Source organism: Dasypus novemcinctus, chromosome 8 (genome assembly GCF_030445035.2).
Source record: "Dasypus novemcinctus isolate mDasNov1 chromosome 8, mDasNov1.1.hap2, whole genome shotgun sequence".
Taxonomy (NCBI): Eukaryota; Metazoa; Chordata; class Mammalia; order Cingulata; family Dasypodidae; genus Dasypus; species Dasypus novemcinctus.
In genome coordinates, this window is record NC_080680.1 from 46,990,500 (window position 1) to 47,008,791 (window position 18,292).

Sequence of the window (18,292 nt, forward strand, 5' to 3'; positions counted from 1 at the left end):
ACAATATTGCTATTGACTATAGTCCGGAAGTTATATTAATTGTATTTCCCCACATATCTCCGTATTCTTCCGTGAAATAACGATGTGCATTTGTCTAGCTCATAGAAGGATATTCTTGCATTTGTACTATTAACCGCAATCCTCATCCACCTCCAGGTTCACTATGTTATTTAGTCTCTAGATTAGCCTCTAGCTTTCTTTCAGTTGACATTTGCATCCCTACACTACCCCCTTCCAGCCACAATCCCATTTACAAACCAGGTGTGTTAGTTATACTCACTATAATGTGTTACCATAAATCCTATGTGTGGACAGGATTTTGTGAAGTAATGCTTCCATAATTTGTTAAGCTGCCTTTTGTCTGTTATTTTATTTTTTGAAGTTTAAATAAAGTTTAAAAAAAAGAATTGTTCTATAAAAGTTCAACTTCTGCAGCCAGACTCTCTGGTTTGAATCATGGCCCCATTACATACTAATTGTGTGACTTTAGGCAAGTTACCTAACCTCTCTGGGCTTCAATTTCCTCATCTACAAAATGGGAATATGAATAGGATTCCTTACTGTGTTATCCTGAAATAAAAAAAGAAAATACATCAAGAGCTCAGAATAGTGACTGGCATTTAGCTATTTTCATTAGTATTATTGACATGTCCCTTTATTAAAACAGTTTCCAGACTTTAAAACTAGTTGCAACATTACAATAGAGAAGAAATAGACTTCACCATACCATTTTCATTTTCCTTACAATCGACCCACTGATAAGAAATAGCTGACTTGAACAATGGGCATCTCATAATAATATGAAATAAGTAAAAGATGCTTCTATGGGTTTATTATACCTCCCTTCTAAACAAATATATAGTTAGAGTCAATATTGTGGGTTTAAAAAATAGAATTCTAGCAGTTAAATAATGTTGCTACAAAATCTCAATAAAGCAACTGTAAATAAATATTAATATTACTTTCTCATAACCCTACTCCTTAAAAGTTTCTTCTATAATTTAATAAAGTTGCTCAACATTAATTTGACTTTTTACTTAGGAACAGATAAGTACTTTTTCAGAGGGAATGGTAGACCAATGGAACTAACAATCCTCATTTGTTTTCTTATCTGTAATTTTCTTTTGGTTCCAGAGATTCTATGACTAATTTGTAGTTTATGCTCAGGTTTCTGTTTCTTTGAGAAGCTGGTAATAAGGACTTGCAAATTCAAGGAATCAAGTGATTTCCTTCAACAAATATTTAACCATTTGCTGATTTACATTAAACTAGTTCTTTCTCAGTTCCAAAGAGAATAGACCTCTATTTTAAAGATTTCTAAGAATGATAATTATAAAAGGCTAATCAAATACAAGCCTGTGCCTTTGTGGAAATGAACTTTTAAAAAAACTGAATTGTCATGATTTGGGAGGGAAAGCATCTTTTATTTTACTGAGATCTATTCTACTTTGATTTGTGAGTCTATAATTGTAGCAGTTTGATATGGTTTATGAATTCCAAAAAGAAATCTGGATTTGTTGGATTATGTTTGTAAACTGGTCTTTTCCTCTGGGCATATTAGAGTGTCCTGGATTCAGAGGTTTTACTTTTATTTGATGAAATAATGATTAAAGGTTTGACTGGGCCACATCAGTAGGATATTGCATCCCCACCCCCTTGGAGGGCAGGGATTCACAGAGAAACCACACCACAGAGAAGGGAGGTTTGAGCTGGAGCCCCAGGAATTAAGCACACAGAGGAGCTTCATCATGAAGAAAGAGAGAAGGTCCCAGGAAAAGAGACAAGCCGTTCACCTGGTAGTTTGCAACTGCAGAGACCAGAGAATGAGCAGCTGAGCCCAAAGGCACACCCCGGGAAGAGAGGAACCCATGAAGCCAAAACGCATGCAGATGTTGGCAGCCATCTTGCTCCAACATGTGGCAGTAGACTGGTGAGGGAAGTAACTTATGCTTAATGGCCTGGTAACTGTAAGCTTCTATCCCAAATACCCTTTATATAAGCCAACAGATTTCTGGTATTTTATATCAGTACCTCCTTGGCTGACTGACACAGAATTTGGTACCAAGGAGTGGAGAAGTGCTTTTGCAATTACCAAAATGCTAGATCAGTTTTATAAATGGTTAAGGGGTATTTTTGGAGGAACTGAGATATTTGATGGAAAAGGACTAGATTGCTTTGCAGAGACTGTCAGTAGCAGAGACTGTTGGTAGCAATAAGGAGCCTAAAGCTATTTTTGATAAGGACTTAGAAGGAAATAATTGTGAGATGGATGCTAAAGAGACTTTATATGAGGACTTACACATAAAGAACTATAAAACATTGCTAAAAGAAATCAAAGAAGACCTGAAATAAATGGAAGGACATTCCATGTTCATGAATTGGAAGAGTAAATATCGTTAAGATGTCAATTCTACCCCAAATTATTTAAGATTCAATGCAATCCCAATCAAAATTTCAACAGCTTACTTTGCAGAAATGGAAAAGCCAAATCTTGGATTTATTTGGAAGGATAAGGGCCTCAAGTAGTCAAAAGCATCTTGGAAAATAAGAATGAAGTGGAGGACTCATAATTGGGAAAGAATATAGTCTCTTCAACAAATAGTGCTAGGAGAACTGGATATCCATATGCAGAAGAATGAAAGAGGACCCCTATCTCACAGCATCTATAGAAATTAACTCAACATGGCTCAAAGACTTAATTTAACAGCCAGGAATATAAAACTCCTAGGAGAAAATGTAGGGAAGAACCTTTAGGATCTTGTAGTAGGCAATGGTTTCTTAAACTTTACTCCCCAAGCACAAACAATGAAAGAAGAAACAAGAAAAAAAATTTCACATATGAAAGGCTTTTTTAAAAAAAAATGTGTATACAGTACCAAGTATATACATTAAATAACTTTTTAGGAAGAACGAAAACCTAGTAGAAAAATACTTTTGTCCTCCTGTGGGTTATCTGTTACAGAAGGTTGGATAGAAATAAGTATTATTTTGTTTCATTTATTTCATTATTAGTGTCAGTGTAGCAGATGGAAACTAGCTATGGATTAATTCCACAGTGACAACAAAGAAGATTGAAACAATTTATCTCACCAAAACTCGGTACTATGTTTTAGAGTGAACTGAGGAATCACAAATTATTAAAGTTGTAAATTTTGAAGTGATTCATACTTCACAGGAAGAATAAAGGCAAAAATAAGAAAGTTCTTCTGAAGCAGAATAATACAAAATTAGTTTTAACCAAAAGTTTAAAATTTAACTTCATTCTTATTTTCTCTTATGAGTGAACTTCTAAACAAATATTTTAGTACTAAATATGAATGTGAGGGGCTACAAAATAAAATTGTGGGCTTCCTACTAGTGGTGCCAGATGAATCAACCCAGAAAATGAACTCATACATCTTCTTTAAGGTAAGATGGAAGAAGCAGCTCTGCTGCTGTTCTCTCCACCTGGCACAGGGCTTCTTCCTCATTTTGTTCAGGTCTCTGCTCAAATATTTCTTCCTCAGAGATAGCTCTTCCTGGACTCCCACACCCAGCTTTATTTTCCTTCATAGCACTTATCTGCCCCTAACATTATATATTTCCTTGTGTATCATCTATCTTCTCTGTTAAAATGTAGGCTCTATGCCAGCAATGACAGTTCCCTGCTGTATCCCCATTGCCTTTGATTGGTGTTCACTAAATAGTTGTTGAAGGCTTGGAGGTATATCCCTCAACAAGTCCACAGTGACTGAGGAAGGAGGAGGTGCAGGCACTGGAGGCAGTTGTCCAAGGTGCTGCCCTGAGGTTCACTGAATTAAAGGGGTAAAACAACACAAGGAGTACTGGCTAGCCCTTGTGTCAGCTGTACTTGGCACAGCTCCTCAGGTTGTGAACTTTTTCCCCATCTCTACTCCTAGTTCTGAGGCAGCCCTTGGGAACTGCCAGGAGTGACTGGGCTCCTGTCTACCATATGGGAGGTCCAGGGTTTGATTCACAAGGCCTCCTGGTAAAGGCAAGCTGGCCTAAGAGGAGAGCTGGCCCACATGGAATGAAGGCCCGCGCGGAGTGCTGGCCCACACAAAGAGCTGGAGCAGCAAGATGCTGCAACAAAGAGACACAGAGGAGAGACAATAAGAGATGCAGCAGACCAGGGAGCTGAAGTAGCGCAGGAGATTGAGAGCCTCTCTCTTACTCTGGAAGGCTCCAGGATTGGTTCCCAGTGCCGCCTAAAGAGAATACAAGAAGACACAGAAGAGCAGACAGTGAATGGACACAGAAAGCAGAGAGCAAGTACAGAAACAATGAGAGGGGTAGGGGAAGAAATAGAAAGATAGACAGACAATAGAAAGATAGACAGACAGACAGACAGATAGATAGATAGATAGATAGATAGATAGATAGATAGATAGATAGATATAGATAGATAGAAAGATAGATAGATAAATCTTTAAAAAGGGAAAAAAAAGAACAGAACTAAAGGGCCACACAGTTCAGGTCTGGGTAGATAAGGACTCGGTAGCAAAGGTGTCAAAATTGGGCTGGATGGTTAAAGCAGCGCCTGAGCCCCACCTTCTGAGGACATGGAGCAAAGAAGATTAGAACTTCCAGGAGATAGGCAGCAAAATGGGAGGAGACAATGAATAAGGTCCCTTCCAATTGTGAAGCTCTCCGAGTCTGGCTGAGCTGACTGGGCAGCAGCTGCACACACACACACACTGCTGAAGGAGGATCAGAAGGGGCAGGTTATTCCCCAGAAATGCTTTGCTACATTAGGAAGAATGAGAAATTGCCAAGTCATGTAACATCAGCAAGCTAGGGACCCTCCAGAAGTAATACACTTTAAACCGCTGAAGAGACCTAGATACTTGTCTAAAAAAGACTGTGTCAAGTGGTCCAGGGAGAAAAGTTAAGCCAAGAAAATGGCACAAGGTTTCTACTGGAAGAAGGGAAATGGAGAGAATGTGCACTGGTCTGCCCTCCTATAGCAACTGCTGTGCTTCTCCTTGGAGAAGGCCACAAGATAACAATTTGATTACAAATAGTTAATATTTAGATCCTCTTACTTTTCAATTTAATGAACTATGAACATGCTAGCATTTTTTTTTCCCACACTGCACTGCACCCATGATACAATGTGAGGGGCATAAAGCAAGTAGATGTGCTTTCAGGATTTCTCTCAATGGAAAGGTCCACATCTGAAACACCTCATTTTACATCATAAAATTTGGGGGAAATTACGTATTTCCATTTTGAGATAAAGCAGGACTTAAATATCTTAAAAAAAAAAAAAAGACACCATATGATGTTATGATGTTGGGTGGCATTTTACCACCAGGTAGTTTTTCTGCTGATTAAATACATGCCAAGGTTGAAACCGCTACCATCATCATTTTACCTAACATCCCTTGTTCCTGAGAACTACTTATTTTTCTTTTATTTGTCACAACAGGCTTTTTCTCCTTTTCTTCATGGTTTGTGTGCTTTGGGTGTCCAGTTCTTACAAATGACAATGTGTGTTAAATGAAAGTTCTGATTGTCATTTATTTATTAAAAGGACATAGCAACAAAGTATTTTTAGAAATGAATTGACTTAAAAAGAACTTTTCTAAAACTCTAACCTAATAGAATTTTCTTTGCCTGTAAACACCCTACATCTCTTAAATGTGCAAATATTAAAATAATAAAAATATGAAGAAAATATTGAATTAAAAAATATATTTCAAATCAGCTCTTATAATGGTATTGATTTTTATTATAATGTGTGCAAAGAAAAATTCATGAAAAGAATGTGGGCAGATTAGCAGTTAGTAATGTTAAGCTCTTGGCTCTACAGCTGCAGCTCTTGCTGTGGGGTTTTTGGTTTGTATATATTTTTAAAATAACATATAATTGAAAGATTTTTTCAGAGAGGAAAATCACCTACAATCCCCCACTCCTAAATAGCATTTAAATATTTGAGGTCTTCTGTGTTTTTCTTTCTGGAGTAGTGAAATTGTTCTAAATTTTTTTGTGGTGATGAATATACAACACTATGATCATACTAAAAGTCATTGATTGTACATTTCGGACAGATTGTATGGTATGTGACTATATCTTAATAAAACTGCTTTACAAATTTTTTGAGATCTTCATGTTTGAAATTCTCTCAAAATAATATGGTTTCAAATTAATATTTAATTTTTTATACTATAACCAGGCATCTAAGTCAAATACAATGATTTTAAAACCAAATGACTGTGCCCATATAAAACAAAAATTCTGACTCCAAATGACACAATTAAATTACCATAATGAAATAAATTCCTGACCTAATGGCTTGAATATTTCTAATTAGTCTTGAGGCAGTATACTTGAATTGAACCTAACTGTGAACCTAAAACTAAAACCACTAATTTACCAAATGGATTAAAAAAGAACACAAGATTTTTCTTTGCTTAACAGGAGCCAAAATTTCTTCTTCTAGCACTATAGGAAATAATTTGAATATTATCAGAACAGAATAATTTGAAATAATCAGAACAAATAAATATTATAAAACTACTGAACCTTCTCTCTTCATCTTTATATCTTTAGTGACTAGCATAGGGTCTGGCATACCAGCAGCACTTAAAAAGTGTTTTTAAAAAATCAGTATTAGAATTTCTCTTTGGGGTTCTATCCTTAACATAAACATCATTAAGAAAAAATAAATGAAAATGACAAGATATTCAATTACAAAGCTAGGCAGCAGTATAATATAATTCTAACATATTTTTCCAAAAACATCCTGAGGCACCGCTTTGCAAATTCATGCTTTAGTTTAAGAACAAGTGAAGAAGTTGAGTATTGGGACCAACTCTATCCTCAAAAACCCTAGAAACCACATTAGAAAAGATCATAAAATAACTGGCTTAAAAATAATAAAATATGTTGACTTTAAAAATTTTATTTTTAAAAGAAAAGAAAAGCTGCTATGGCTGGTCTTAATTGTACCTGTTGATTTTTTAGCAATTTTGTGTGTATGTGAATGACTGATAAGAGCCTAAAAGCTTTCATTTTCAAGTATAAAAGTTTAGTGTTCTATTACCCAATCTGAGCAATGCACATGAGCTACAAGCTCAAGTCCTGGAAATTAACAGAAACCCAGCAAACATATAAAAGAATCATAAATTAAGCAATATGCAGTTTAAATGTAGGAAGGACTGGGAAAAATGTATGGATTATATTATGCTTCCCTATAAAACTGCATTAATTTGTTCACACTGAAACCTGTCTAACACTATTGGCTGTTGCATGGCATTGGGAATAAGGCAAACTCACAGGAAACAAAAAAAGGAAGTTTAATTGGTAATGGAGAAAATTAGTAATTCAGATGGCTCATCTCTAGACGAGTTCTATGTCCTGTATCCCAGAAAAAGACTAGAAATGGCTCCAATATACCAAATAAGCTTCAGAGATGAACATGAAAATTTTATCTCCAAATTTTTTTTTTCAAAGCCTTCTACCTAGGGACCAACATGCATTGCTCATGGATAAAATGAATCAGCAATACTCACTACTTCTGGCTTGATGTAATATTAACTGTTATATGGCTGGAAAAAAATAGAAATTTGGAAGCCAGTGGTTTTAGCTTGCTAAATGCCTCCCAAGCAGTATACCAGAAATGGGTTGGCTTTATAATAGGACTTTATTAGGGTAAAAGCTTACAGTTCCAAGGCTGTGAAAATGTCCAAATCAAGGCATCATCAGAGATACTTTCTCACCAAAGTCAGCTGCTGGCAGGTCCTAGGCTCCTGCCACCTAGCAAGGCAAATGACATGTTTGCTGGTCTCTCTCTGCCTTCCCCTCCAGGCTCACCTTCTCCCTGATCTCAGTTGTAGGAAGCACAGTTCCTGGCAGATCATGTCTTTGAGCCTCTTAGGGGTCTCTTTTTGTGCCTCTGTGCTCAGCCAATTCCTCTGTGGCCTGCCTCTCAGCCTCTCAGGACTTCTCTGTTTTTCTGCATCTGTAGGCAATTCTGGGGTCCTCTCTCACATGGCAGGGTAAAAATAGCAGTGGTTCTCTCTTTCTCTGCATGTTTCTCCCATTTATGTAAGACTCTAATAAAAGGATTAAGACCCACCCCGGGTCCCAAAATCTAATCAAAGGCCCTTAACCAAAGTGATCTGATCAAACTGATCTAATCAAAAGATCCCTTAAGTGAATCTAACCAAAAGGCCTCATATACAATAGGCTTCTGCACACAGGAATGGTTAGCTTACAAACATGATTTTCTGGGGTCCACACGAACATGATTTTCTGGGGTCCACAAAAGACTCAAACAGGACACTAGAATTTAGGTTAAAATATGCTCTTGGTATATACATAAATGGTGGTTCTGTAACTTCTGTTACAGTTGCAAAATCTGTATTTAAAAGGGAAGATCAATTTTATTATGGAAGCAGCTGCCATGTTATAAATTCCATGTGACATACTTGAGTTCTAGGTGTTGTCTTTTGGGTCAGCATATACACTTCTTCTTTCTTTTGATGTACACAGCCAATGTGGAGATTATATAAATATATTTTAAAGATTTTATTTTATTTCTCTCCCCTTCCCCCCTCCCCCCCCAGTTGTGTCCATTTGCTGCAGGTTCTTCTTTGTCCACTTCTGTTGTTGTCAGCGGCTTGGGAATCTGTGGCTCTTTTTGTTACGTCATCTTGCTGTGTCAGCTCTCCTTGTGTGTGGTGCCATTCCTGGGCAGACTGAACTTTCTTTTGCGCATTCCTTGGGCGTGGGGCTCCCCTACACGGGGGGCACCCCTGCATGGCACGGCACTCCTTGTGCGCATCAGCACTGTGCATGGGCCAGTTCCACATGGGTCAAGGAGACCCAGGGTTTGAACCGTGGACCTCCCATGTGGTAGATGGATGCCCTATCCATTGGGCCAAGTCCACTTCCATATATATATATATAGAAAACTAGTTCAGAGAGCAAAACTGAGTCCAGAGTTATAATGAAGTGTGACCCAAAATTTTAATATGTATCTCATACAGTTGTATCCTTAAAATTAAATCTACAATTGTAAGAAGCCTTGTTGCAGTTTAATATACATTAGCTTAAAAGTGTACATTTTTAGTGTTCATGATAAATGTAGGTACCTGTTACATTTTACATAGTTATTTCTAAGAAAAATATGAACATACTCATTACTTTGAGTGGTTTCAACAGGAAGTAGATAGCACATTCCCTCAAAGAAGTTTAACTGAAAAGTATTTAATGAAGAAACTATGCACTGACTGTGGGCAGCGCTTAAGGTAACCAACCAAGGATGGGGAGGTACCCAAGGGCTGCCAGCTGCAGGGAGCCATCAGTACACCTAGGTTGGGAGGGGCAAGTGGAGGAAACAGTGTTAACTGCAGCTGAAGACCTCCTTCCTTCCCTCCTTCGTGAAATTCTATGAACTGTTGGATGCCAGGCCCCTGCACCTCAGCTGCAGCTCGTTAAAAACTTGGCTGGAAACTTCTGTCAGTTGTAGATTTATATAAGCATGTGCAAATTCTCTCTCTCACACCTGCTCCATATTAGTTTTCTATACTGCTGTAACAAATTACCACAAACCTGGTGACTTAAAACAACATCAATTTACTCTTTTAGGCAAAGTCTGCCAGGTCTCACTGGCTAAAATCAAGTTATCTGCATGGCTGTGCTTCTCTCTGGAGGCTCTAGGGGAGAATCTGTTTCCTTGCCTTGTCCAGCTCCGAGGGGTTGCCTGCATTTCTTGGCTCATGGGCTTCTTCCTCCATCTTCAAGGTGAGCAACATCACATTTCTCTGACCCTTCTGTCCTCGCTTCTCCACGTTTAAGGACTTGTGTGATTAGATCGGTCCCACATGGATAATCTAGGACAATTTCCCCATCTCAAAGTCTTTTCCCTGCATCACATCTGCAAAGCCCCTTTCACCATGCTAATGTGTCCATGGGGCCAATAGTCTGCTTGCCACATACACACAAATATCTAGTTATTTAGAGCATATCTCACCTTCTCCCCATAAATTAGATAAGAATGTAGAACTCACTCCTTATCCATTTGAATCCTGCTTGGCATACATATTAAATAACTATTTTCTGGTTTATAAACATACCTCATTTCCTTAATACCAAACTCAACAGGTAGGTCAAAGGTCAGTTCTCATGTATTTTTTTCCCCAAATCTTTAGTTTGCTGCCTGCACAGACTTGTTTACTATCCAAGTCACTTTTACATGGACCACAGCTGCTTTACCTACACAGCATTATAACACAGCAAAAATCCATGCAATATTTTCCTGCCTAATTCTTTCTGCTTTCTGTTTCTAGTTCTGAACTGATTTTATATAAGCAAAATGACTTTCAGGCCACTCAGATGATAAAAAATTTGCTTAGGTGTGCCATCTAGTGGCATTTTAAGAAAGTATTGTTTTTTTACCTTAGTGATGCTTAATCCATCATCCTCAGTAACAGAGGCTAGAGAAAGCACTGGGAAGCTTAACTTTGCTGATGATCTAAAAATCTCCTTATAACCAACAGGGTGAATTTCCTTCGTCACAAATTGAACCAAAGTTGTTAATAATTTTGATGAGGCTTTTTTATAAACTTTTATATTAACCAGATTCTAGAGATTACTTTAATCTCATGATTAACTTGCTATTAATTGAAACTTTATTTGGTTCCACCTCTAATACAGATTACATTAAATTACTACCAGAGTCAAGTATGATAATGCAGCATCATAGAAAAAGAAGGAAAGAGCAAAGGTTTTCAACCCTGGCTTTAAATTATAATCCTGGAGGGCTTAAAAAACATCAGCACCCAGGTCTAACCATGAAGGGATCCGACTGATTTGAGGATGGAGCCTAAACATCCAAAATCCCCTGGGTGAATTGAATGTACTGCCAGGGTTGAGTTCTATTGGTATGAAAAGTGATTGAATTTCTAATTCTGGTCCATTTTCCTGAAAGGAAAAAACAGTAATATGGAACTCAGTTATAATTTATCCCATTTTTACCCCCAAAAAAGTAGAGAAAATCACTGGGAAAGGATCCCAGTTTTCAGACTTTTCTTTATAAATGTTTTGCTTTAGGGAAACAGATGGGGCTCAACCATTTGGGCTCATGTCTACCATATAGGAGGTCCAGGGTTCGATGCCCAGGGCCTCCTGGTGAGGACAAGCTGGCCCACATGGCGAGCTGGCCCGCACGGAGTGCCAGCCCACGCGGGAATGCTGCCCCATGCAGTAGTGCCACTCTGAGTGGGAATGCCACTCTGCACGGGAAAGCTGCCCTGTCACGAGTGCTGGGTGTCGCGGAGAGCTGGCGCAGCAAGATGACACAATAAGAGACACAGAGGAGAGAAAATAAGACGTAGCAGAAGAGGGAAGCTGAGGTAGCACAAGAGAATAATTGCCTCTCTCCTACTCCAGAAGGTCCCAGGATCAATTCCTGGAGCTGATGAATGAGAATACAAGCACACACAGAACACACAGTGAATGGACACAGACAGTAGACAAAGGGGGACATGGGAGGGGGGTGAGAAATAAAGAAAATAAATCTTAAAAAAAAAACGTTTTGCTTTATTCTTTGTTTGTTTGTCTACCTTTTTCACTGAGAGAAGGAAAAAAGCCAAAAGACATGGACAAAGGTATTATTTACATATGGTATTTCAGTCAGGATAGGAACAGCTCTAAACCCTAAGAAGGATGCTGGAAGTTTAATTCCTTTAAATTAGGAACATTCGAGGACCAACTCAATCTTGTGAAACTGCTATAGATGAGAACATTTCTCTTGAGGCTGCCCCAGTTAGAATTAGAATTCAAGGAGCTTTAGGGTTGGAAGGCTGGCTCAATTGTGCTAATCTATATTCTTTTCTTTATTTTCTTCCTTGAAACCAAAAGATAAATAATAAAGTATAACCTGAAATTAACAAGAAGGAATAGTCGTTTTAACCAACACACGTTGATTCAGAGGAGCCATCCACCAGGGGCCTTGAGTGTCTTGCTGGGTAGGCCACGGATGCTTTGAGTGCCCTTCACCTAGGCCATTTTTGCCAATCTTGAAGGACAAAGTCACATCTCCCTCCAGTTAAAGAGAAGGTTTTCTCACCACTCACTATAAAAATGGTAGATACTACAGGCCAGGGTTCCTCAGCTATGTCACAAACTCCCTGGGTGCCCAGCATCCATCCAGGCCCACCTACATGGCTGCCATGGGGCTTGGGGTACATGGAGAATTGGTACCAACACCATGCTTGTGGTGCTTGCTTTGCTGTGAGTAACAAAGTCCCCAGAGTCCCCTGTCTTCTACAGTGGCCATCAAACAGTAAAAAGCTACCTTGTGTTAGCTTTCAAGTAGGTTAAAAACCAGACCCTTCACAGGCCCTGATGGTTTTGACAACAAGGACGGGATGCTGGTAGCGACATGGCCTTCTGAAAGAGAAAAGACAAGGGCCCTCATAGGCTGGCTGGAGAATACAAGGTGCTCCCTAAGATCCAGTAGAAAACACTCTCATCCAAGTGGTGGTGGCGGTGGTGGGGAGAGTAGAATAAAGGCCACTGTCCTACCTGCTAAATAAGGTTGAAAAATGGTAGGATTAAAACAAGTCACCCAAGTGGTGCTTTTGTTATGGCACGCTCTCCTCTGGGGCAAGAGGAGGAAAGGATATTATGATGACAAAGCAGCAGCAAGTCCCAAAGCAAAATGGCTGTGGTCCCTGAGTCAAGAAGCTCTCAAAGCTGTAAAAAAAAAAAAAATGGCACAGCAATGAGGTTATAGAACTTTGGGTAGACTAAAATTCATTAGAAATTTGTTGCACCAAGTGGTGGCATACCACTTAAAATTGAAAGTAAATACAAAGCCTTGCTTATTAGCCGCCAGCCACTCTTCCCCTCTGTGACCCTGATCTTTTCTTCTCCTATACCCCAATTTCAGCTGCTTTAGGGAAGAAAGCTGGCCATGTTGGGGAGATTCAGGGAGAGGGAAGACTCAAATTTTTATGGCTCTGTTGGATGCATGTTGCCAAGTCTACTTGGTCTCAAGGGGAGTTGGGTGCAAAGCTCTAACTGTCCCAAAGTGCTAAGGACAGCAGAGCAGAGCAGTGGCACATGTGGAGGCTAAAAGAATGTAGCCCCTGAGCCCAGGGTCCTCCAGAGGCCAGAGGGACATGGGGGAGGAAGAAGCACTAATTCTAGGAAAGGAGCCAAAGCGGGAAAACCTTCCTCACCCCCTTGCACTTCCTGAGCTCCCCCAGCTGGGAACAGTGTGGTCTTCTGGCATTTATTATGAGACCCTCTGGAGGGCAAATGTTAAACTTTGGTCTGTGTTCCTAAAGAGGGGAAAAGGCACAAGAATTCAATTGATAGGATTTGAGCAAAATTTGTGTGGGGAAGGTAAATTAAAGTGGTCTTGCTGGTAGAAACTTCCGGCCAATTCAAGATACTATTGTACCTCCCACATATAAATCAATAATTAAATTAATGTGTTACATACTTGCACTGTAAATACTTATATTGTCAAGAAGATACTCTTCCATTCAGGGACTGCATCATGTAAAGAGATGATCTCTGTCCCTTCCCAGGTTGTCTAGTAGAAACAATATAGAACCCCACCAAGAAAGAGAAAATCACAGCCAGTTGCCAGAGTGCCCAGAGGCCATTACCCAGTCCAGCAGCACCACCTGCTGGACACAGGCATCAAACATCCCTTCCAAATGGAAGGCAGCTACTGTCCTGTAGCTGAACTCTTGCTGAAAATGAACACCTGACCCATGATGGTCTTGTGACTCTCTGGCCTGATGTCCAAATTTTGGGCTTGGTCAAGTTGGATGTGATGACTGCAAGGAAATGCCCATTGGCTAGGGAAATGGAACTACAGTGTTTGGGGTACAGATGGCCCGGCCCTACTATCATCACAGTTTTACATAAAGGAGTAGAAACTACCCTTTAGAAGAAACTCTATTTCCCTATTTGCTGCCTGAAACAAAGCTTCTAGCTCAGTCATGCTGAAAACTTATGGTGTTCATTGTGCTACTGATGCTGATGAGCCTCAGCACAACCTATGCAAAACGTGGTCTCTGAGATCAGTGGGCAGAATTCAAGGCTGTTCTGGAAGCTCTGGTCAATAGATCTAAGGAGTAGGTTGTTGGGAGGGGCAACTTGCCATAGGTCCTGAGTGTCCAGGCACGTTCTTGCTGAGGAGGCCAAGAGTACAAGGCTCTGACCACTCTTTATCCTGGCCAGGGATTGTGTTTATAGGAAACAACACTGAGGAATGAGGTAGAAACATCTCCCCCAACAAGGAGCAGCCTTGCTCACCACTCACCAAGTAAGCAGAAGAGTCTCCAAACTCGATGTTCCTTCACTGTGACAGAAACCCACTGTGTGCAAATGCAAAGCACCCATCTAGGCCCACATGTGTTGCGCATGGTACTTAGAATGCACAGAAAACTGCACCGACATCGTGCGCATGCTTTTGATGCAATGAGTAATAAGGCCCTCTGTCTCTGACCCCAGAGTCTCCTGTCTTCTGGCAGCATCCATGAAACAGTTAAAGGCTAACTTGGTAGTTTACAAGTAGGGCAGAAACCCAGACCCTTCATAGGCCTTGACTATACAGAGACTGCTTCCAAAAGTCTTTGACAAGGATGCTCTAGGTGTCTAATTTAATAATTTAATTTATTTAATTTGTATTCCTGATATTTGCCCTCCCCTAGATCACTTTCTTCTTTCACAATAATTCAGTTGCCCATTCTTTCAACTATTCCATCCCCCCCCAAAAAAACCACAACTTTATCCTACAAAGACACTCTTAACAGTCTTTAATACCAATAATAACAATGACCACAGCAACTAATACTTGTATAGTGTGAGACTGTTCTAGACTTGAGGCATTGTTCTAAAAACTAGATATTGTCCATAATCCTCAACAACCCTCTGCAAGTGATACTATTAACTCCAATTTACAGATTAGGAGATTGAACCAAAAGTCCTAGTGCTAGTCAGGGGTGGAACTGGGGTTCAAACCCAGGCAGCCCTGCTTTAGTCCACATTTTTAACCACTGCATTATGTTGCCTCACAGTAGAACCTTGTATTCCCAGGGTCATAATGAACCAAAGGCCTTAAAATCTTAGTCTAAAATATTAGGAAAATAACTCGGGTTAAACTTTTAACACTTGATTTTGACTTTCAACATTTTAAAATACATTTTACAACCTGTATTTTTTAGGTAATGAAACAGTCTTCTACTTTGCTTTAGTATTTTTTTTCTGGCCATAGTATAGATCTAATGTTGAGTTTTCACTCTATAGTAGTTTTCTATTACTGCTGTTAATAAATTACACTCAAACTTAGCTGCTTAAAACAATAAATTATTGTCTTACAGTTCTGTAAGGTCAAAACTCCAAAATGAGCTGACCTCTGGAAGCCCGGAGGGAGAATCTGTCTCCTCGCCTCTTCCAGCCTCTAGAGATTGCCCACACATCTTGAGGCTCATGGCCCCTTCCTCCAGCATCAAGGACACAGTGTAACATCTTCAAATATTACCCTCTCTGTCCATCACTCTTCTTCTCCCCCTCTCCCCCCAACTTGACTTTCCTGACTCCCTCTTTCCCTTATCAAAACCCCCTTTGATTACAATGCACCCATCTGGACAACCAGGATGATCTCCTCATCTCAAACTCTTCATCTTAGTTACACTGCAAAGTCCCTTTTGCCATGGAAGTTATTTCATAGGTCCTGGGGATTAGGACCTGGACATCCTGGGGTGAGGGGCATTATTTTGTCTACTATACATTTTAAGCAGTTATCTCTTCCTGCAACAAGTAGCTGAACTGGGGAATTAAAGCAGCCCCATTCACCAATTAGTAATACCTTTCATCTTGACTTTAAGGATAGAGCCCTAAGAGCATTTTACCTTTTAGGGTCGCAGAGAACATACTGCTGAAGCACATGCAGGAGAAAACTTTAACCATTGTAGAAACATAAAAGATTATTTGAAAATGTACCTGAAGTCGTGAATTCATAAGCATGAACTCCTGTTGATTTTTCATGTTTTCATTCATAGATTTTGAAAATATAAAACCCATCTTGACCTAAAAGGTTAAAAGCAAGGAGATTTAAAACTATATATTCTATTTCCATCCCAGCATTCTTGTATACTCTGCTTTGGTCTACTATGAGCTTATGACAAAGTAAAATAAAGAGAAAGTTCTAACTTGGGACCATAGTTTGGATTTAGTCCTTGCTCCTACCTGTCTAACGCCAGGCAAACTTACCTAGCCTGCACTATCTATTCACCAGTATCTTCCCCTGCTCTAAAAGTATATGGTTCCATTGTTTCCTGATTTTTCTGCCCACTGTAAATCTTGAAGAACTGAATACCAAAAAAAAAAAAAAATGGGTATGTATCATTCATCCACTTGTCTTCTATATAATTAAATGAAGTAGGGCAATTCAGAGGATGCACTGAACAACTTGAGACCAGACTTCTCTCCATTCCTTGTATTTATAATCATGGAAGAAGTTTTAAGTGTCTCACAGCCAGCATATTAGTACTCTTTCTGTAACTCCACTGTGATCACTGCCCTCTCCTACCCTTCCCTCAGTCCCATCCACCTACCACTGAATCCGTTTGCTACTCTCCTCCAGCTTCATCTCTTTTCTCTCCAAACTAATCCTGAAATTCTCAAAAGGAGAAAACTTTAAGACACTTAAATGTCCTGGAAAATGCAATTTTTAAATGAACACAATGTGTTTCTATCTTATTTATCTTACCCAAGAAGATCCTAAATTGGCTGTCAACTCTGGGTAGCTCAGAAATCCAAACTGGATTTGATTTTACTAAAGAAAACTACCGGTAATTCCATGAACTCTTCCACCCAGATTTCTGTTCTTTTTTCTGATCAAGTGACAAATTACCTAAATTTATGATCAGTGGCATAATCACACTCCTCTTCAATAATTCTTTGCATTCCATCTAAACCAGGCCACATCTGCAAATTCCAGCCCGGAACCCATAGCTTCCGGGAGGTTTTCCCGAATTAATTTCACTCTTGCTCCCTAAACCCAATTAACTTCGGTGTTCCCTGCATAGTAGGCTGATTTCTGTTGATCATTCTCTGCCTACTTTTCCCAACTCGATTATAAAGGCAGAGATCAAGGCCCATGCGACAAGAACGGTTCTACTGAAACCAAACTGGCAATACCTATCAGCACGGGGGAGGGGGAGAGAGTAGACAAGCCAAGGGCAGGCGATCTCGTGGAAAGGGCGCCCAGCGTGGCCCTGCAAGCCCAGGCCCAGAGCTCGCGCGGGCGATAGCAGGCGCGCACGTCCTCCCTTCCTCCCCCCTCCCCACCCGCCTGGGGCAGACGCTCACTCGCTGGGCTGCCGGCGGCGGAAGCGTGGGGACTCCGGGATCCCGACTGCGACCTCCAGGACGCGGTTCTGCGGAAGGCAGTGGGAACCCAGCCTCGCCCCGCAGGGCATCGGGATTGGCTGGCAGTGGCAGTGGATTCCGCACCTCAGCCAATCAGCGCGGCCCTCGGCTTCTTTAAAGGGGGCCAAAGGCCCCCGCGCAAGCCCAGTGCGTTCTTCCGGCGGCGTGCCCCAGCCCTGGCGGTGGGAGGAGACGCGCAAAGAGGCAAATTCAAAACTGCAGCAACTGGGCTGTCAGATGTTAAGGGGAACGCAAAGGAAGTAGAAAGGAAATCTCCTTTAAAGGCCTCTTTGAGGTTTGTCAATTGTCCGTTTATGTGAGGAATCCTTTCTTCCTCCTTCAAGCTAAGCCTGATAGAGTTTAATGAACTATGTCACTTTTTCTCCAGAAATGGTGTCAACCACCACCGTTGGGTCTGTTTTCACAAAGAGAATGTGTCTCGTGAGAGGTTGTTACTTACATGTAATCCACACTTATAAACATGTTTAAGGGGCGTTTCTACTTGCAAAATAGGTTGAATGTTGAGGATGGACTTTTTTGCATTTGGATCTCAACACAAATTTATTTGCTCTCTTGAAGCCTTAGTCTCCTCATCTGTAAGACGCCACCATTAAAGTGGTAAAAAGAAAATTGGGAAACTAGAAAGAACGGACTTGTCCAAAGTTATTAATTATTTTTTGGTCAGGGACATCCACACCCTCCTCCCCTGCTGCTCTGAGATATCCCTTTCTTTACCTCCCCCACCAGCAGTTATTATCTTGAGTAAGTCACACCTCTCCTAGCCCCTATTCCTCTATTTCTAGCCTTCTCGAGAGAATATATGAGGAGCTGTTGGCACTCTGTTCTTTGTTACCAAGTGGTTTGGGAGACAAGTTCTGGCCTTGTG

At 40.3% G+C, this 18,292-nt stretch overlaps 1 protein-coding gene across 2 annotated transcripts in view; it reads right to left on the minus strand.

Moving 5' to 3' along the window:
• The window catches only part of PLGRKT (plasminogen receptor with a C-terminal lysine), a 65,770-nt gene extending 48,218 nt beyond the window's left edge, over window positions 1–17,552 (minus strand). Inside the window, exons 1-2 of one of the 2 annotated variants that reach the window (XM_004457397.5) lie at window positions 17,347–17,552; window positions 15,976–16,062 (exon numbers count right to left, since the gene is read on the minus strand). In XM_004457397.5, the coding sequence (XP_004457454.1) occupies window positions 15,976–16,056 (81 nt within the window). In that variant the 5' untranslated portion in view covers window positions 16,057–16,062; window positions 17,347–17,552. The other variant, XM_058301815.2, reaches the window with a different exon arrangement.
• Between the last annotated feature and the right edge of the window lie 740 nt (window positions 17,553–18,292).